Source organism: Choloepus didactylus, chromosome 1 (genome assembly GCF_015220235.1).
Source record: "Choloepus didactylus isolate mChoDid1 chromosome 1, mChoDid1.pri, whole genome shotgun sequence".
In the NCBI taxonomy this organism is placed as follows: Eukaryota; Metazoa; Chordata; class Mammalia; order Pilosa; family Megalonychidae; genus Choloepus; species Choloepus didactylus.
The window spans coordinates 189,663,326-189,685,751 of record NC_051307.1 but is presented as its reverse complement, the minus strand read 5'-3'; the positions used below and the strand labels follow the sequence as shown (position 1 = coordinate 189,685,751).

The 22,426-nt window shown below is 35.0% G+C and overlaps 1 protein-coding gene across 9 annotated transcripts in view; it reads right to left on the bottom strand.

Annotated features, from left to right (window-relative positions):
• The window catches only part of GOLGA4 (golgin A4), a 124,243-nt gene that overhangs the window by 81,904 nt on the left and 19,913 nt on the right, over positions 1-22,426 (bottom strand). For 8 of the 9 annotated variants that reach the window (XM_037847247.1, XM_037847263.1, XM_037847255.1 and 5 more), the window contains 4 exons: positions 20,633-20,698; positions 15,508-15,822; positions 12,979-13,026; positions 10,793-10,849 (listed from right to left, as the gene is read on the bottom strand). In XM_037847247.1, the coding sequence (XP_037703175.1) occupies positions 10,793-10,849; positions 12,979-13,026; positions 15,508-15,822; positions 20,633-20,698 (486 nt within the window). The remainder of the gene's footprint in view (positions 1-10,792; positions 10,850-12,978; positions 13,027-15,507; positions 15,823-20,632; positions 20,699-22,426) is intronic. The other variant, XM_037847296.1, reaches the window with a different exon arrangement.

Here is a 22,426-nt window from a genome sequence, read left to right as displayed (position 1 = left end):
AATCTGACCATTTCTCACCACCTCTATGACTACTGCTACTACTGTTACAAGGGTTTCCTAACTGGCTCCATACTTCTATTCTTATTCCCCTATAAGCCACTCTACACCAAACAGTGAGAATCTCTGACTACTCCTTAGTCTAATCTCTCACTCATCTTTCATACCTTTATGCTTGCTTTATTTTCTTTTCATAGAACTTTTCACTACCTGATATTGTGTTATGCATGTACGATACACGTACGTATGTATGTCCTCCCTATTAGGAAAGCTTCATTAGGTCATTTTGTTTTATACACCTTTAAATATCCTGGACGGACGGATGGATGGATGGATGGATGGATATTTACCAAATAAATAACAATGTTCTCTAGTGTTTTCAACTAACACATCTCTGGCTTTTCCAACTCTCCTAAGAGGACATGATTTCAAGACCCTTCACCATTCTGGTCATTTTTAAAAAAAATACATTATAGCAACTTAACTAAATCCTTTAAAAAAAAAAAAAAAAAGTGACCCAAGTATTGATTTTAAAATTCATTATCTTTTTAAGGGAAAAAAGCTGCATGTTGCCTACTCAAGGAGGAAAATGTATGTTCAAACTTTACTATCATCTGACAGTTTATATAATAAATCATTTTGTTAAAATTTAAGCCCATGAAAGAAAAGTTAACTTTTCCCGAAAGCAACTTAAACTATATTTCCAGAGCAGCTTTAAATCAGTAATGATTTTAAAAACATTTTCAACTTACTTTACTTGTCACTGAATAGAATCAATAATACTCTGTGCTAGTTTGAAAGCCATAAGGACCACACTCCACTTCGTCTAGTTTATGGATGGATGAGTAGAAAAATAGGGGAAGGAAACAAACAGACAAAGGTACCCAGTGTTCTTTTTTACTTCAATTGCTCTTTTTCACTCTAATTATTATTCTTGTTATTCTTGTGTGTGTGCTAATGAAGGTGTCAGGGATTGATTTGGGTGATGAATGTACAACTATGTAATGGTACTGTGAACAATCGAAAGTACGATTTGTTTTGTATGACTGCGTGGTATATGAATATATCTCAATAAAATGAAGATTAAAAAAAAAAAAAAAAGACATAATGCTGAGCAAAATAAGCCAGGCAGAAAAAGAGAGATATTGTATGTTACCACTAATGTGAATTCTGTGAAAAATGTACAATGTTTTATACTGTAGAATGTAGGGGACCTAGAGATACCAATTAGTGGAGGGGGAATGATAATCTAATAAGAACAGATAAACTATGGAGGGTAATCTCAATGTTATGGGAATGCTCAGGAATGATTATGGTTTGTAAACTTTCTTGGATATAGTAAGATCATGTTGGAAGCAATAGAGTTATTTTAGGTTTTTTTTTTTCTCTTATTCCTTTGTTTTCTTAGGGGTTGTTAATTTTCTTGGGGTATGGTAGGAACATGTTGGAAGCAATGTAGTTATTTTAGATTATTTGTTTTTCTTACTCCTCTGTTTGGACATGGTTTATTAATTTTCTTGGGGTATGGTAGGAACATATTGGAAGCAAAATAGTTATTTTAGGTTATTTGTTTTCCTTAATCCATTGCTTTGTTTGAAATGTTGTGGGGGTTTTTTGGTTGTTGTTTGCCTGTTTGTTTTTAATTTTTTGATAAACAAAGTTAAAAAATTGAAAAAAAATCAGTAGAAAAATGGGAGTAAAAACTAAATGACAAATAGGGTAGGATGGGGGGATGGTTTGGGTATTCTCTTTTCACTTTTATTTTTTATTCTGATTCTGATTCTTTCTGATGTAAGGAAAATGTTCAGAAATAGATTGTGGTGATGAACGCATAACTATATGATCATACTGTGAACAGTTGATTGTATACCATGGATGACTGTATGGTTTGTGAATATATTTCAATAAAACTGAATTAAAAAAAAAAATTCATTATCTTTTTAAGGGAAAAAAGCTGCATGTTGCCTACTCAAGGAGGAAAATGTATGTTCAAACTTTACTATCATCTGACAGTTTATATAATAAATCATTTTGTTAAAATTTAAGCCCATGAAAGAAAAGTTAACTTTTCCCGAAAGCAACTTAAACTATATTTCCAGAGCAGCTTTAAATCAGTAATGATTTTAAAAACATTTTCAACTTACTTTACTTGTCACTGAATAGAATCAATAATACTCTGTGCTAGTTTGAATCTATTATGTACCCCATAAAAGGCCATGTTCTCTTAATTCATCCCTGTGGGGGCAGACCTATTGTGGGTGGGATCTTTTGATTAGGTTGTTTCCATGAAAAGGTGACCCTGCCCATTCAAGATGGATTTTAATCCTTTACTGGAGTCCTTTAAAGAGAGCTCAAGGAGAAAGAGAGAGAGTTTAGAAAGAAAACGCCCTGAGAAAAGCTGAGAAAAATCCTGAGACATTTGGAGATGGCCATTGAAACCAGAAGCCAGGAGAGAGGATCAGCAGAATTTGCCATGCGCCTTCCTATGTGATAAAGGAACCCCGGATGCCATCAGCCTTTCCTCAGAAATGGTATCGTCCTGTTGAACCCTTGATTGGGACATTTTCACGGCCTCAGAACTGTAAATTTGTAATCTAATAAATCCCCACTGAAAAAGCCAACCCATTTGTAGTATACTGCATTCCAGCAGCTTTAGCAAACTAAAACATGCTCCCTCCAGTTTAGTTGCTTTAACTAGCCTCTTTTTAAGCCACAATGACATTGGAGTATAACGTGATTTTTGTGAAACATTCCCTCCTGTTGTTAAATATTCTTTTAAAACATAATTAAAATAGTTATATAAATGAAAACGTTATGAAAATAGATAAGAAATTATTGCTAAGGGTTATCTCTGGAGAGTAGAAGTGGGGTCTTGTTGGGAAAGGGAGATTTACCTTTAAAGTATTCTCTTCTATACTATTTGAATATTTTAGTACAATAATAATTAATGTCTGTATAATATTACATTCTAGGGATATAATAACTAATTCAGTAATTTTCCTACTGTTCTACTCTTAGATTGTTTCCAGATTTTTACAAACCCTAGAGTTAGTATTTTTATGCATAAATTTTTACAAGATCTTCCTGATTACTTCGTTAGAGAAAAATCTGATGCGTGGAATGTATCTAACACCTTTAATTCTGTTTCACTTAATATTTTTTATCTCAGCCTGTGATAGTTAGGTTCACATGTCAACTTGGAAAGGTAATGGTGTCCAGGTGTCTGGTCAAGCAATCACTAGCCTAACCATTACTGCAAGGACATTTGTGGCTGGTTAATAAATCAGAAGGCTGGTTTATTAAATCATCAGTCAGTTGACTGTACCTGTGACTGATTACATCAACCAAGGGCATGTCTTCTGCAATGAGAGAATTCAGTCAGCTGGATTTAATCCAAGCAGTTGAAGACTTTTAAGAGAGAAAGAGAGAGGACCTTCACTTCTTCTGTGGCTAGCCAATGAAGCATTTCCTAAGGAGTTCACTGAATACCTTCATTGGAGTTTCCAGTTTGCTGACTGTCCTATGGAATTTGGACACATGCATCCCCACAGTTGCATGAGACACTTTTATTTAAAATCTTATATTTACAGATTATCTCTTGTTGGTTCTATTTCCCTAGAGAACCCTAACTAATATGCAACCCTATGTCACCCATTATATTCAGTGGTGATTTCAGGTTACAAAAAATAAACCCTTCCACCCAGAGGGTAGCTCTATGAACAGCAATTGCCTAAAAGAATTGCATATGGGTCAGCCAAGAAAAAGTACATGCCATGCACTGACAGAAGGAAAGAGAATGGAGAAAACATCCAGGACAATGACTTCATTTATTTCCCATTTAACTGCTCTTCAGAGGGAAAAAAGAGAATTCTATCTACTTAGAAGAACTCATAACTTGCATGGTTACTTCTTCCTCATATATGAAATTCCTGTTTAAAACGTGTTCACGTTATACAAGCAAAGACAATGACAGGCAGAGAATTACAGGGTATCTTGTAGAAAGGTTTATCATTTTTCTTCTTTATCAGATTCACTTTAAAATAACTATATGCTAGATACTGACATAAGATATAGCATTTGCCTATTAGAGCTGTTGTTTTGTTTTGCCTTCCAGAAAATACTAGAAGAGATGTTCATGAATTCTACTCGTGCATATATCATAAACACATGGGAAGAAATAAAATACTACAGAATTCTTTTTGAATATCTTAATATGGCAAAATAAAGGTATTAGAGTCCATTTTGTTGGTCTAAATTAAAAAGTACTAATGAAACTGTGTATAACTCCTATTTAGACCTTAATCCCAAAGAATAAAAACATTTTATGACTTATGTACTCTGTCTAATCTAATTAAAAGGTAATCATGGTTTCATGGATTATATCATTTAGTTGAAGGAAATTTTTCTCTTCATGGACAAAATTTAAAGTATCCAGAACTATGGTTTATCTACTTGGTATTTACATATAAATTACTGAATAAATTTTTCTTCATATAACCGGAAACAAATGTATCATTCAGAAATACATTTGGGCTACTATAGAAGTAGTTTAGATACGTGCCAAGCATGCTTTTATTATATGGCCTCTAGACCCTTGGTTCTCCTCCTTTCTCCTGTTAGTTGTCTCCTAGCATTTCACTGATTTGTCAGTCAGTGATTTGAGGCAGTGGTAAGCAGAATAAAGGTCCCCAAGGATGTCCACATCCTAATCCGAGAAACCTATAAATATGTCACCTTTCATGGCAAAAGAGAATTGCAGATGTGATTAAACTCAGGACCTTGAGATGGAGAGGTTATCTTGGATTATCTGGGTGGGCCCAACCTAATCACACAGGTCCTTAAAATCAGAGAATGGTAAAAGATGCAGCATTGCTGGATATGAAGACGGAAGGAGGGAGCCACAAGTCAAGCAATGTGGGCAGCCTAAAGAAGTTGGAAAAGGCAAAGAAACAGATTCTCTCCTAAAGCCTGAACCCAGCCCTAATGACACCTTGATTTTACCCCAGTGAGCCCAGCGTTGAACTTCTGACCTACAGCACTGTAAGATAAAAAATATGTGCTATTTTAAGCCACCAAGTTTATGGTATTTTGTTGCAGCAAAAGTAGAAAACTGACACTAGTAGGCAAATAATAATTAAAAAAAAAAAAAAAAAAAACAACTAAAACATTGATCTGTAGCTCTGGTATGTATTTCCTAAGAAAGGAAGATAAAAATACAGACCAAATTATAAATTTATACTACAGGGTAAAAAAGATCTGTATTCCTTCATCTCTACCTTTCCACCCAACCTCTTGCCAGCTCCCAGAAAGGGGAGGTAGAGTTGCAAATCTGACTGGCAGCATCTAGGACATTCCCAGAGCCCTACTTTCTTTCAAAGTTCAGTCCATCTGATTCTTGCCACAGATCTCTGTAGGGCATGCTTTTTGGCAAAGTCTCTTTCACAATTTTCTAACTCCCTCAAACCTCTAAGTGAGTAGATAAGTAAGGCTGAGGGCATGATAGCAAAGCTAGTCCTTTCTCTTTCCCCACTGATATGCATGAGAATGTTGGTTCTGTAATTTAAATTAGGGAAAAGATAGATAGGAGGCCTATCTTTACTAAAAACCAGCACTGAGGACTATCCTGTGGGTGCTTACCCATCTATTTTAAAAAGTGCAAGTTTGTTTCCATGTGACTATATTTTCTTGAGCATAGCTCCCTCAGCCAGAGACCTCTAGTAGAGAAGGGTTGAGAAGACGAAGCAAAAAAAAAAAAAAAGGTATACTTGTGTTGCTAGCTGTAATACCATTATAAAACCCTTCAAAACCTGATGCCTAACCTCTAATGCACCTCTTTGAATTTCAACCATACCTGCTCTCCATAGGACATATAACTAATCATTTACTATATAAAATTTGGGCCACTAATTTCTTACCAGAAATAGAATATACCTAAATCCTAATTAAGACCCTTCATTTATTCTCAAAGTACAAGACAAAGGGCAAAAAAGGATACAAAATGAAAACATACTAGCTCAATAGAAAAACTTCTGGGTAAAGTGCCATATTGTCCCTCTAAAGAGGATGCCTTAGCTATTATTCTCACTCCCAACAACCTCCCCACTGCATGCCCCTCCACACCATCCATGCCTGCTTTTCTGAGAACGCTACAATAACATTATCTTCCAAGTTAAACTAGAAATGTGGAGCCTTTTGACAGACTTGAACTTAATGTTTTTTCTTTCTCTATCCCTTCAAAAATGGGTATAAATTCTTCTGAAGTGTTAATCCAAAAAACATTATGCAAATTTTCAATAAGGAAGGATAATTGTAATTATTTGTCTCATTGAGACCAATGCTTGGTCTTGTCAGTATAACAAAAATAAACTACCCTGGTTTTCAAAGTTATGTTTGGAATGTTTTAAAGGATTATTAGGGATTTTGGCAAATTGTATAATCATTCTTTCATATCATCACAAAAAATTAAGAACTTTGCTATGTAAAAAAGGTTGTTGCAAAAGACTAGAAATCAACATATATCAAGAATAAAAATTAATAACGAATGCAAGAATTTCTTAAATGATTAATTCTGATAGATAATCCAGGCAATAGTCAGCCATTAATAATAACAACAAAAGATATTCTCAGAAAAATACACCTGGTCCTGGTGATATCAACCATTCAAGGGAGATAATCTATACTCCCATGTTTTTCTTCTTCTTTACCTATAGGTTCCTTTTGAACCTATCTACACTTTTAACATATACTATATATCTTAGACTGATAAGTTCCATAAATCATATACTGTTAGAATACATAAAATACTGAACTTTTTTTTGATTGCCCTAAAGCTATCTGTTTCAAACTTCTCAAAATAAACCTGGTTTCAGTAATATAGTAACAAAAGTAGCAAAAACAAAAACCCATGAAGACCATCTATAACATCTAAAACAGAACAAAAAAAAACAAAAAATCATATTCCTCATTAACACCAAAATAAAATAGATGGGAAAAAAAAAAAACTACCAATAACAGTAAAACATGAATGCTATTGGGATCTTTATAAGAGAAAGCAGACGAAAGGAACAGTATATCAGATGGACCAAAGAACAGAAAAACTCCAAAAGCCACCAGGTACTCAATGAAAATTGCAGCAGGCTAATTTGAAACAGAGCTCAAACCAGGAGTGGTTTTGTCCACTCCAACAGTAGTGAGTACCCGTGGCCCACAGTAAGGCATAAAGGAACTAGAACAGGCCAGCCCTTATGAAATCTCAAAAATGATTTACCAGAGCTCCTCTCTAGGCGAGGGTCCCATACAGAAGAGAAACTGCTAGGAGTGGAATCAAAAATTGAGCAACATAGGATCATAGAAACGAAGAAAAGAGAATGTCTGGGTAAAAGTGGGGATGGGATCTCGACAGGTGAACTCGCTGCCCTCCCCCCTACATGGGACCCGACTCCCAGGGGTGTAAATCTCCCTGGCAATGCAGAGTATGACTCCCGGGGATGAATGTGGACCCGGCATCATGGGACTGAGAGTATCTTCTTGACCAAAAGGGGGATGCAAAATGAGACGAAATAGTTTCAGTGGCTGAGAGATTCCAAATGGAGTCGAGAGGTCACTCTGGTGGACATTCTTATGCACTATATAGATAATACCTCTTAGGCTTTAATGTATTGGAATAGCTAGAAGTAAATACCTGAAACTACCAAACTCCAACCCAGCAGTCTGGACTCCTGAAGACAATTATATAATAATGTAGATTACAAGGGGTGACAGTGTGATTGTGAAGACCTTGTGGATCACATCCCCTTTATCTAGTGTATGGATAAGTGGAGGAATGGGGATAAAAACTAAAGGACAAATGGAGTGGGATGGGGGGATGATTTGGGTGTTTTTTTTCACTTTTATTTTTTATTCTTGTTCTGGTTCTTTCTGATGTAAGGAAAATGTTCAGAGATAGATTGTGGTGATGAACACATAACTATGTTATCATACTGTGGACACTGGATTGTATATCATGGATGACTGTATGGTGTGTGAATGTATTTCAATAAAACTGAATTTAATAAAAAAAAAAAGCAATGAATGAGTGTTAAAAAAAGTAAATAAGTAAATGAACAATGAGGGGAGGACAGGAATGGAATGTTTTGGATGTTCTTTTTAATTTTAATTTTAATTTTATATTTTTGAGTAATGAAAATGTTCAAAGATCGATAGTGGTGATGAATGCACAACTATATGATGATACTATGAACAACTGATTGTACACTTTGGAGGACTGTATGTTATGTGAATATATCTCAATGAAATTGCATTTAAAAAAATAAAAGGATGCAAAAGTGAAAATATTAAAGATAGGCAAAGAACCAACAAACAAATAACATGGCTCCTTGAAACAGAAAACCAAGGGAAGGGAACAAATACTAAAAATTATAATGCAAGGAAAATTTCCTAAAACAAAAACATTTTTGAAGTTCATAATGAAAAAGCATGCCATGTACCTGAGAATACCAACCCAGAACAACCAACATAGAGACATACATTCTAATAAAACATTACTGAGCTTCCAAATGGAGTTGAGAGGTCATTCTGGAGGTGACTTATGCGTTATATAGATATCGCTTTTTAGTTTTTAGTTTATTAGAATAGTTAGAAGGAAATATCTGAATTGTTGAGTTGTGGTCCAGTGTCCTTGGTTCTTCAGGGTGATCATGTGACTGCGTGGCTTATATGGTGTGACCATGTGATTGTGGGGACCTTGTGGCTCACACTCCCTTTACCCAGTACATAGACAAATGAGTAGGAAAAAAATGGGGACAAAAAGTAAATGAACAATATGGAGGAGGGGGATATGGGACATTCTGAATGTTCTTTTTACTTTTATTTTTATTCTTACTTTTATTTTTTGGAGTAATGAAAATGTTCAAAAATTGACTATGGTGATGAACGCACAACTATATGATGACACTGTGAACAACTGTTTTACACTTTGGAAGACTGTATGGTATGCGAATATATTTCAATTAAAAAAAAGAAAATAATGGGGGAGGAGGGGTATGGGATGCTTTGAGTCCTCTCTTTCACTTTCACTTTTATTCTTAATTCCATTTTTATTTCTTGGAGTGATGAAAATGTTCAAAAATTGATTTGTGGTGTTGAAAGCACATATGATGAAACTTTGAACAATTGTTGTACACTTTGGATGACTGTATGGTGTGTGAATACATCTCAATAAAATTATACTAAAAATAAAAAAATTTAAAAAAATTACTGAGCTTCAAAGAAAAATTGCTTTGGACATCTTAGAAAAACAGCACCTGACTTATCAGAGACAGAAAATTAGATTATCATCAGACTTTTCTACAGCTATACTTCATTCCAAAAGAAAATGGAGAAATACACTTAAAATACTCAAGGAAAGAAAAATGTGAGCCAAAGATTTTAAACCCAGCAAAACTAACCTTCAAATATAACAAGACAAATTATTGTCAACATGTAAAAACTCAAGGAATACTGTTTCCCTGAGCCTTTCCTAAGGAATCTACTAATGAGCTTTAGACAATAAAATAACTAGAAATACACTGGCAGAAAACTGGTGGTAAGCATTAGATACACTTGTAGAATGATGACACAACAGGGTTAAAAGGGAGAAAACAAAACAAGTATATATATATACACACATATATATGTAATGGCTTAACATGTAACCATACAAATATAGAAAAACACTTTTAAGGGGGGAAGAATGTGAATAGCACACAAAAAATTTAACTATTTTCAGTAATCTTGACTGATGGTGGTGGTCTTATTGTTATTCTGAGACTGTTGTGCTTATAATATTGGGATAAGGCAAATGAGCAATTTTGATCTTCTAGTTTTATTATCAAGTTCTTCAACAGATAAATTACAAGGAAAAGAAAGGATGCAGGAGATTGTAGCTTTAAAGAGGCTTAAAAAGTATATCAAAATCTTTTAACACGGGCAAAACTATAGTGTCTAGGGATGCGCACATAGGTGTTAAAATTTTAAAGAGACAAAAGGAGGTGATTATTATAAATGTCAGGATAGTGGCTACTTCTGAAGGGAGACATTGGGCTGTGATTGGGGTGGGAAGCATAGAGGGGTTTTTGGTGTGCCTGGCAACATTCTATTTCTTGACCTTGTTAGTGTTTACACAGATGTTCACTTTATACATGTAAACCATATATTTGTGTGTGTGTGATTTTCTGTATCTTTTATTTTACAATTAAAAGATTAAAATATGTTTATGATAAGTGATATAGCAGACATATAGCATGCTGTCTTCCAACTAGTACAACCCAACATACTCTATCCTTCTCAGGACAGGATAGATGAAGAAATTAGTAAGGAATGATTCTAAATGATAAATATATACCTAGATTCTAATAATTCACTGTAAGAATTACCCCTCAAAAATTACAATGTTTGTAATTTTGAGCTTATTTTACCAAAAAGATTATTGGTTAAGAGCAGCAAAAAGAAACCTGAAATACCTAATAGAAGGGTTAGTTATACCTTGGAACTGCAACTGACTATTCATATAGACAAATGATATTACATTGCTAAGTAAGGCATTCTTATTCAACCAATTCCACAACAACATCTATCTCAGGAAAACCATGCAAATAAAAATTGTCAAAATTGATCTCTGGTCTTGTAGGCTGAGCTGGTTAGTTATTACTATAACCAATGAAATGCATATGAAACTACCCAGCAAACACAATAGTTCTGATAAATATAAGAGACTTACTATTTTCAAAAAACTAAAAGTACTAACCATTAAACTTACCTCTCTTAATTCTCCAATTCTCCGAAGTGCTTTATCCTGACTCTGACTTAATATACCCTTTAATTTAAAAAAAAAGCTAGATCAAACTTCATGACATAGTAAAGCAAAACAAGTCAAATCGAAAATATTATTTTAAAATATTACAACTGTTTATCCAAAAATAACATGAGGATGGAGGTGAAAACGTTAAGAATGTGACTGATTATGTTAAAAATCAAATTATGGTGTTAGAGAACACCATATATCCTAACTGTAGTACTGGTTACATAAATCTATACATTTGTTAAAATTCAAAGAGCTGTAAACCAAACAAAAGGTCAATTTTACTGTAAGTTAATTTAAGAATAAAATTTTTTTAAAGTTAAATCAAATTCCAAATGTAATTTATTTCACTGTAGCCTATAATGTATAGCCTATAATGAGAGGAATATCTCAATTACCAGCCTATTCTATAGGTTTTTTGTAACTTAGAAAAACAAAAGTCCTTTTCTATATTTAAGAAAAATGTCCAGAAGAAATTCAGAAAACGGACTGTTGATCACTAGTAGAGGAAATTAAACCAGGAAAGTTATGGTCTATGAAAACAAATTAACTGTATATTCTTGTACAACATAAATACACAAAGGTAAAGAAATGAGGTAATCTGAATATGGTGGTTTCAAGCTGTATGCACCCCAGAAAAACATGTTAAGTCTAATCAATTTTTTTGGGTGTGAACGCATTGTAAAGGACCTTTTGAGGAGGTTACTTCATTTACTGAGCTCTTACAGTGTGCCTAACATTGTGGTATATTTATTCCTTACATCTCTCTTGTTAGGGGCCAATAGTATTATCCTCATTTTGTTTAGGTGAGGAAATTGAGGGAGAGTGATGTGTTCATTGTTGCACAGCCTGTGAGAAGGATAGCTGAATAAAAGTTAAGTACACGAACAGCATTGGTAATAGGGTTAATTTTAATTTCATTGGCTCTATTGAAAGGATGTTTGCTTATTTAACAGAGGTTTCTAGGCAGGCACACACAGGTATGTATACTCACGCAGATATAGTCTGGGACTTAACACCCACAATTCTCTACTGCCACCTAGTGGTAGCATTACTTAAGTACATCTATAACTAAAACTCCATAGGCAATTAATAGAAATACAAGAAAAGTACCCAACAGAACTTAGGGATAAGGTGACTTTTTAAAGAATTTGTGGAATATTAATAACACAATGGATTAAATCAGAACTACATCCCCCCAGCTCTATGGACCACACATTTAAGAAAATATTATCAAACTAAAACTCTACTTGTTTGTAATAATAATCTAATTTCCAAATAAGCAATAAATAACTGATGAACTTATTATATTCCAGACTAAAGCCAGGAAATTTAATGTTGTACTTAACAGAGATTGGTATTTATGGATTAATTATCTAATAATAAGAAATTAGGTACATGGGGAAATTAATTTTACCAAAATTCATGTTACAAACTCCTTTTTAGTTTTGTAATTAGCTTTTTTAAATGGGATAAATACAAAACTGTTTTAAACAGCTCTTACTTTAAAAAATAAGGCTATATTTTATAAGTAAGACAGCAAACTGAAGGCACAGTTTGAACTGGAGTGGATGTTTCCCCTTAGCTCTGACATGTGAATTATCACTTGGAAAATCTGGTGGGAAATTTTTGACCACCAAGGGGTCACAGAATGGGACTATGGTGGGACACCCAAAAGAGCTTTAATAGCTTCTCCCCACATACTTAACTAAGAGCTTTACAAGCAGCAGCCTCAGGAAATAGTTATTTTAGAAGAAAGGCTGCTTGGGTTTAGAATCTAATACAATTAAAAAAAAAAAATTTAGATGTTTGTAGATATTTAAAATGTAGGCAGGAAAACACTGGATGTCCCTTTACCACTAAAATAAGGAAGAAACCTTCAAACTGAGGCACTAGGAAACATGTGCAAAAGGCAAACATGCCTTAAATCCAAACCTCTTAAACATTCCAAGGATTCATTATTCAACCGGGGTAAAATCTCTGTGGTCCCTCACTCACTGTCTTTATCAAAATCTTCAGTAACGGTAAAATGGGATTAAATATTTTGATTATATTCAGAATTACAAAAAGTATAAAAAACTACTATAAAGATCCTTTCTAATTCTAAAATTATGAGTCAATATCATAGCCAATAAATCACTTACTTGAAGCTTTTTCTTCTCTTTCTGAAGAGTCTGATAAGCTGTAACAAGCTAAAATTTATAAAGAAAAATTTTTCAGTCATTCCTAAATAAATTTAAATTATTCTAAAGTCTGTTAAAAGATCTCTGCTTTCTATGAGTCAAAAAACAAGCAAATCAGAACTTAAGAGTCCTTTCACAGACAATTCAACCTAATTAGATGTATATACAGCTGAAACTAAATAGCCCAGTAATGTATTTCTGAAAAATAAAACATAACTTGACTCTATAAATAAAGATGTTACAGCTCTGTTTACATGACCTCACATTAGATAAATCTCTTTTTAACTTTCAGTGACCTAATTTAGAGGTGGGGAGTAGAGCCAACTTGCCTAAAGGCTGGAGGCTACTCAAAATAAACCAGCACTATCAGCAACAGCATTCACCTGGAAACTTATTAGAAACAGAAATTCTTGGGCCACATCCTAAACTTACTGAATCAGAAGTGGGAAATATACAGGAAGGTGCAATACAGGAATCTGTGTTTTAACAAGCTCTCCAGGTGATTTTTTGCTTTGAGCTATAGTAAACCATGTAATCAATCTAAGTTCCTTCTGGTTATGGGATATGTGTCTATGGCTCTGTAAAAAATATTAGGAAAGTGACTCAACCAAAAGGTGAAAACTAGCAATTCAAGTCTTGAAGAGATGTTTAACCATGTAAACTAAATATTTAAACATTTGAGCAAAAATTGATGAAATTATAGATTAACAAATCCTTTTAAATCTATAAATTATATACCTTTACTCATCTGAAGGCTAAGCATATGATTTCAGTGAATTATACGGACTCTACTTTAGAAGCACTAGTGGTCTCTAAAGCTTTGCCATTTTCCTTGGAAGAAAATGTGTGCCTCCAAACACCTCTACTGATACTTTGAGTGCAGGTAACAATGGAAGATGAGTTCAGCAACAGAGATAAGAATACTGAAAACAAAATTCTGCCTAAGACCAGGACCCTCATCCTTCTTATTACTTTAAGACCAGATAGGAAAACGGTAGAGGAGTAAGCCAACAATCAGATGTCACAGCACTATTCCATCCTAGGTACCTATACAGTGGCAAGGAAAGGTAGAGACAAAGGATAAGGGCAATCTGCCTGACCTTTTGACAAAAAGGAATATGATTTTTATCATCCCTAGTCAAGCTGCTAGACTCTACCTGAGGTAACACAGAAACCACCAGAAAGTCCTAGAATCAAATCCTTACCCTGCTGCCTCTTGACCTTAAGAAGTTATTTAATCTCTGAGTCTCCCTCGCCCTCATCTACTACAAAGGATTGGGACAAAATAAATGGCATTTTAGGGAGCTATTGCTTAATGGGTACAGAGTTTCTGTTTGGGGTGACGAAAAATTTTGGAAATAGTGATGATGGTTGCATAACATTGTGAATGTAATTGATGCCACTGAACTGTACATTTAAAAATGGTTTTAAAAATTGTTAAAATGGCAAAATTTTATGTCACATATTTTAGTGGAATACAAAAATTTAAATGTCACTATAAATATAAAATGCACAGTGTCTGTACTTAAAAGATGTGGGCAAGTTAGTGAAAATAACATAAATCTAAATAAAAAAATTCAAGACTATTAACTTTGGTGAAAATAAAAAATTAAAATTAAAAAAACTTTTAAAGGAACAAGTTGCCAGATTCCACAAATGCCTCATAAGATATTTTAATGCTCCCTTTATATATCTGGGTTTCAGCTTACCCTGTAAATGTTAGACTAATAATTCCTTCCTATCTTGTCAGCACTTTATAGTTTTAAAAAATATTTTGTATTTTTTATCTTTTGTTGTTGTTGTCTTCAGCTGGGTAAATATATATTCTAGTCAAAATTGGAAACAGAAGTTACAGCTAACTTTATAAACTAACCCTGAACTTTAGTATTCATTAATTAAAATTAACCACAATGTGCTCTCCTCCTGAAGGACTGAAAAGTGAGCAGGAACAGGGCTACTTATCTTCTCTCTTAGACCAACAGGAAGCATCATCCTCAAGGGGTTTAGCAATTAAGAGATTCACCTGAAGCAAAAGTTTAACTGTAGATACAATGAGAGTTAACCAAATTTGTGAGATAATCAGACTACATAAAACCTAATTACAGTCAGCAATTATGGGAGTCCAGTTGGCAGAAGAGGTCATTTTTGGAGCCATGACACTTAGGGGAAAGGATATAAGGAGGAAAGAGCACAAACATACACTGGGTGTCAAAGTAGCCTTGGAGAGAGGGACCAAGGAAGGAAAAGAGGCATAGAACCTGAGAACCCTAGAAGGCTACAGACAACAACCATCTCCAAAATTTACCAAGATTCTTACCAAAGGGCCTCTGAACCACAATAGATACTACCACAGGCTACCTACCATTAATAACCAGGGTATCTAGGGAATCGAGAGTTTAGTAAAACACAGTAGTAAAAGTAATAGAGCAAAATGAATTAGAAAACAAAGGGAAGAAATTTTCATACAGGCAAAAACAGTCATGCTCCTACCTCAGAATATTTTCCTCTGTAGGTACTTAAGCTTCGTTCCATTCTTCGCAACCGGTGAATTAGCTGTTCTTTGCTGAGACTGTCTGAATTCCCCATGGAGTCCTCAGCCTCACTTTCCATATCAGAAGGTGGATCAAAGGCAGCAGCAGAATAGTCCAGATCAAGCCGATTCAGGGACTCTCTAGAAGACGTTCGTACCAAAGACTCTTTAGAAGAAGATCGGAAGAGGGATTCCTTTATAGGACTCCGAAACAAAGACTCCATGGAAGGTACTCGAAGCTGGAGCTTCTGTGCAAAAGACTGAGTGTCACCTGACTGCAACCAAAACCCAACAGAATATGAGGGTTAAAAATATATACATTTAGATTTTTATTACTCCCCATTACTAACAATAGTCTATTAAAATGAAGTGCTCATAAATTCTATTTGTATTACTGAAATTTTACATAATACTTTGTTTTCTGAAAAAGCACTGGACCTGGAATCAGAGGACTGGAATGCAGGTCCCAGGTCTGCTACCTAGCAGAGGAATGACCTTCACTAAGTCACTGCCCTTCAGTTTGCACACCTGTAAAATAAAAGGAAGCCATAATTTCCCAGCCAACTCCACAGGTGTGCGGTAAGGATTCATCCACTGCACTGTAAGATCCTTGAGGGCACTGACCATGTGCGTCTCCAGCACATACCCACTACCTAAAATGTGGGTATATACTGTAAAGTGTGAAGTGTGGGATTGAATTCAATGAGCTTCATCTGCAAGGTCTTTATGGTGGTGGTAATTAGTGATCACTCTATCAATAAAGAAGGGGAAGGGGGGAGGTAAGTATAATGAGCTCATTTTGTTAAATAGGGGAATATGAAGCTGAATTGACTAGCGATATTCAACTCTGCTCTACTTACCATTCTGTTTACTGGGAATAAAAACAAGCATTAACAAATCATGGAGGCTAGATGAAAGGTCTGGGCTGGAAGCCCTGTGCACAGATTACCAAGTCCAAATTTAGAAACAGTTATAAAAAAAGCTGTTAAGTTAATTAAGTTTAATAAAACATTTATTTGAATAATAATGAAAAAATCTTACAATATAATTCAACAAACTATTCTAAGCAGCATCACTGTGCACAGGTTACTGCAGCCAGTACTTAACAGTTATTTCCTAGAAACATTAGTGCAACAGCAGGGTCACCTGCAAGGTCTCAAAGATGCCAGGAGTGAAATGCTCAGGGAAGATTCAGTTACGTGCAGATAAAGATTGCAGGAAATAAAAGACCCTCTTTAGTATACAATTTTAAAAAATCAAAACAGAAACTTTTTATTCATGGATTTTAGAGTTTTAATAACAGTATTAGACAAGATGGGAGTAAGTAAAAGGGAATAACATGTCCCACCCCCTTCATATATATCACAGGTTGATTAGAACAGTAACAATTGGAAACAACCCAAATGTTCACCACTAGAGGACACATTATATAAATTATTCTATATGGAAGGAGTTTCAAGATACATTATTAAATGGAAAAAGCAAGGCTATGAAATACTATGCGTATTGTGAATGCCTTCTGATTTAATTATATATTCTTTTATACACACACACACATACACACATACCTTTAGAACCAGGTCATGAAGGACAAACACCAAAAGTTAACAGTGGTTCTGAGTGGTAGGATTTTAGATTTTTTGGTACCTTCTGATTTTTTTTCATAAAGCGCAAGTTTTAGCTTCATAATCAGGGGAAGGTCTTAGGAAAGGGAGGAACCCTCATGTTCAAAAACTTTCGGAACCAGTTTACTAATATTCCATTACCTGCTACCTCTGACCCATGAGAAATGTGCCTTTCAGTTCATAGTAGATACTCTTCTTGCAAACTGCCCTAGGACAAGCAAGTGAAGCAAGTTTGAACAACACTAGAAATAACTGTTATTTTAGAATCATCCAGATACTAGTGACCAGTGTCAAAGACGTATCTGCAGATGCTGATAAGCTTACTAACTGCCACATTTGCTACGTTTGGTAGTAACATTTTGAGTAGATTAATTCAGCCTTTGGGCCATCATGTCAGACTGCCTAAGCTCAAATCTCGGCTCCACCACTATGTTCTACATGACCTTAACCAAGATACTCAATCTCACTACTCCTATTTCTTCCTCTGTAAGATGGGAATGATAATAACAATACTGATGATAAAAATATTACTAATAGTAAAAGAAATCAAACTGAGAGTTCAGAAACCAACCCTCACATTTATGGCCAACTGATTTTAGACAAGGGTGCCAAGTCCACTCAATTGGGAAAGAATAGTCTCTTCAACAAAGGGTGCTGGGAAAACTGGATGTCCGTATGCAAAAGAATGAAGGTGGACTGCTATCTCACACTTATAACAAACATCAACTCAAAATGAAAAAAAGACCTAAATATAAGAACCAGAACTATTAAACTCCTAGAAGAAAATTTAGGGAAGCAATGGCAATTGTTTCTTAGACTTTCCACTCAAAGCATGAGCAACAACAGAAAAAATGAGATCTTATCAAAATTAAAAACTTTTGTGTTTCAAAAGACTTTATGTGAAAGTAAAAAGACAACCTACTCAATGGAAGAAAATATTGGAAACTACATCTCTGATAAGGGTTTAATATCCAGAATATTTTTTAAAAATCCTACCACTCAACAACAAAAAGACAAACAACCCAATTTAAAAATGAGCAAACGACTTGAACAGACATTTTTCCAAAGAAGATATAAAAATGGCCAAAAGGCAGGGATGAGAGCAAGAAGGGTTGGGAAGGTCAGAGTGACTTTGATATTTACACCAGTTAGGGTCTGAAATTCTTTTTGTTCCGTTTAATTTTTCTTTTCCTGCAGTTGGAGTTGTTTTTCTCTGGGGTCCCACACTGTAAGAGTAGTTTCAGGATGGGGGAGGGAACAAGTAAGGGGCTGTGTGTGAGGAATAAGACTGGCTGTTGGGTCAAGAGAAAGAAAAGCAGCTGAGAAAAGAGATAAAACAAAATGGAGTTACTATGGCCAACAGATTTAAAATGGAGGCAAGAGGTCATTCAGGAAGTTATTCTTACGCACATCTCAGCCAGATATCACAAACTGCCAAGCTCAGTCTATAATTTCTCAGTTGACATTTCGGGATCTGAAGCGACTGCCACCTCTACTCTGGAGCCACTACTGGAGTCAAGCAAGGATTCTGGAAGGAATCCAACTCCCCCTTCCTTCCACACGCAATTATACTGAGATTCCTGGGAAACAGCAGCAGCAGCATTCCCTCTACCTTCCTGTTGCATTCCAGGTCTGGAGTACATTCACATCTGGATCTCCATCCCATTTTGTGTCACGTACATGGTTTCCATCCTGGGCAACTGCATGATTCTTTTTATCATTAAAACAGAGCCCTCGCTCCATGAGCCTATGAACCCTTTCCTCAGCAAGCTGGCTCTGACCTGGGTCGGTCCCTTTGCATTCTCCCTACAGGTGTGGGTATCTTTTGGGTTGGAACACAAGAGATTTGTTATGATGCCTGTTTTGCCCAGCTCTTTTTCATTCACTGCTTACCCTTCCTGGAGTCTTCTGTGCTACTGCCTATAGCCTTTGACCACTTTGTGGCCATTTGCCGCCCTTGCACTATGTTTCCATCCTAACCAACACAGTCATTGGCAGGATTGGCCTGGCTTCCTTCAGCCAGTGTAGCACTCATTTTCCCATTGCCTTTTAAACTCAAGAGATTCCCCTATTGTGGTTCCACGTCCTCCCACATTCCTACTGTCTCCAGCAGGGAGTGATGAAATTGGTCTGTGCAGACATAAAGGCCAACAATATCATCTTTGGCATGTTTGTCATTGTTTCCACAGTGGGTATAGACTCACTGCTCATCCTCTTCTCCTACGCCCTGATTCTCTGCACCATACTATCTATCACCTCTAGGTCCAAGAGACTCAAAGCTCTTAGCACGTCTCTCCCACATCTGTGCTGTACTCCTCTTCTACACTCCCATGATTGGCTTGTCCATCATCCACCTCTTTGGGAAGCAGGTACCCCATCTGGTCTAGGTGCTCATGGGCTTCGTGTATCTTCTATTCCCTCTCCTGACGAGCCCCACTGTCTATAGCATGAAGACTAAGCAGATCTGAGATCGGGTGACCCTAGCCTTTTGTTTCCAGCTGGGACCACTCTTTGAGGCAAAATTTCCTTAAATGTGCCTTAACTCTCCTCTCTCCTTTATTATATCTAGCATGCAGAAAATGGAGAATTTTATTTATTTACTCAGCAAATATATAAAGAAATAAACAAGATATATTCACAGCCTTTAGAGAACTCTCACCCTGGTCAGGAAAACATCATAAAGCAGATTGTGCTTTCCAAAAATTGCCACAGAACTATTTCCAGTTCCACCTGCTTTTCTGGAACCTTGTGACTTCCCCAACAACAGATGGAGTCTATTTCTTCTCCCCGTATAAACGAACTTTATAAGTGCCTCAATGAATTCAATGTTGTAGAAGTAACTGTGAAATTTTTAGACCAGGTCATAAGTTTTTTCACTGGTTCTGTCTCATATTTTAAAATGTGCTATTTATGTTAATACGCAATAGGTTCATTGTTTTATTTCAATTAATTAATAAATATTTAATGAAAAAAATGGCCAAAAGGCACATGTAAAGATGCTCAACATCATTAGCTTTTAGGGAGATGCAAATCAAAACCACAATAAATGCTATTTCGCACCCACAAGAATGGCTACTATTAAGAAAACGGAAAATTACAATAATGAGGAGGATGCAGAGAAACAGGAACATTTGTTCATTACTGGTAAAAACGTAAAATGGTGCAGACACTGGAAAACTATAAAGTCAGAATATATTTAAAAGAAGACTTTTCACTTCACTGCCATTAATTTAAAAAGTGAGTTATAATAGAACCTCACACGACTAATACACACCTAAGAACCACTTTCATTTAAAATTTTTTTCTGAGAAACAATCAACAAACTTGTATTTATCATACATACTGAATCAAATGTATGGGCATCACTGTTTCAACATGAAGTGAAATACTAAAAAGTAATACAGACTGACCAACACTCTGAAATGATTTGCTATTCTTTGAAATAACATTGGTAACACACCTGCGGAGTAGTTGGTTCACTTCCATTAACAGTGTCGGGAGATTTCGTGACATGGACAGATGCATTCTAAGAAAAAGAAATAGATATCATAAAGAAAAGGAATAGAAAACTAAAGTTTTAAAAGTGTTAAGAACAAAGGCAAAGTACCAAGACCTATTAGATACATTTATCTATTAAACAAAATGAGTTATTGTTCATTTATTAGAATGTTTTCATGCAAGGCAAAACTAGTATGGTAAGTATTTTAGAAATTCCATTTTGATGTAATATATGTAAATAAATAGCAAAATATTAGTATGAAGCAAAATTTATTTCAAGCCAATCACATACCTCTCCCTATTATAATGTTCCCAGTTTTTTCCCCATAACAAAATTAACATCAGGGATTCAATTAACCAAATTCATTCAAATACAAAACTATCCAGAAAAAGCAGCAACGTCATTTGCCCCCTACAATAAAATAATATTCAAATTAAAATTATTTGGGCTAAGCTCTGGAAAATATCTTGGTAACAAGAAACTGAAATGCCTAAATCATTTGAAGCCAGCAATCTAAGTGAAATTGTGTGGCTATTTTCATAAAAAAATATGTCATTAAAAATATCTTCTTCCAAATGTGAAAGATTTTTGTTTTATTCTGTTGGTATGACAATTGCTCCAAGTTAAGCCAATATTCTACTGATTACATCATTATATGCATAGGTTCCATGATATAGAAGAGGTTCTGGAGATTCAAAATTCTATATTACATTCATAATATACAATGTCTAATTAAAATTACTGACAGCTATAAAGTAGCCCATGATAAAATAATTTCCATGTAAAGAAAAGCATTCCACCCAATACTAGGCACTATGTTTCAGTAACTTGGTAGTTACATAGTGCATTTTCTCCTCCTTCTACAGCTGACCAAGAAATGGTCAAATATCTGACCTTATTTATTCTTAAATGTAAGTGGAGAAAGTGCTCAGCTTTGCAAAAGTATTCTCAAATATTTGAACTCTGATTGGGATTTGATAGTAAGAATTAATAAATATTAGGTGTGATAAACCTACTTTGGTTATATATTTTTAATCTTTTATCTTTTGGAGTTGTATACCAAAATATTGGCAGATGAAACATCAATTTCTGATATTTGCTTCAAATAATCTAATGGTAGGGGTGAAGGGGGGTTGCATTCAAGGGCAGGGAGGATGTGATGGGCTGAGGAGAGAAGGTGGGCTGTTACATAATAGATTAAAACAAGATTGGCCATGAATTATTAATTGTTGACACTGGGTAGTGCATATTGGGAGTAGAGGGGATCCACACTACTATTTCCACTTTTGTAATATGTTTGAAATTTTTCCCTAATAAAAAGTGTTTTTTTTTTTTTACAAGTTTCCTCTCCCCCTTCTAAAAGAAAAAAAAGTTCTCAAATTTTATCAGTTCAAGACATTCCTACAAAGTTACATAGGGAAGAAAGGGAAGAATTAACTTTTATCTTCCTGTTCTCTGCCACTTCAAAGTATTAGATATTGTATACATGGCATATATTTGTGTAGCATCACAATTAATACCTTCTAGCTCTGAAAATATACTATACTACACACTATAAAACTAAAAATATAGAGATCAACAAGTCTTTTCGCCAGTAAATACCCTGAAAAATAATAGGCAGTTAAATCATTGGGAAAAGAAAAGAAAAGTCTCCATAAAATATTATTTAAGACTGGGAAAAGGGTGGCAAGAGGGTACATATTCTGTTTTAATTAAATAACAAATGACTGTGGTCCACACAAAAAACGTATTCTA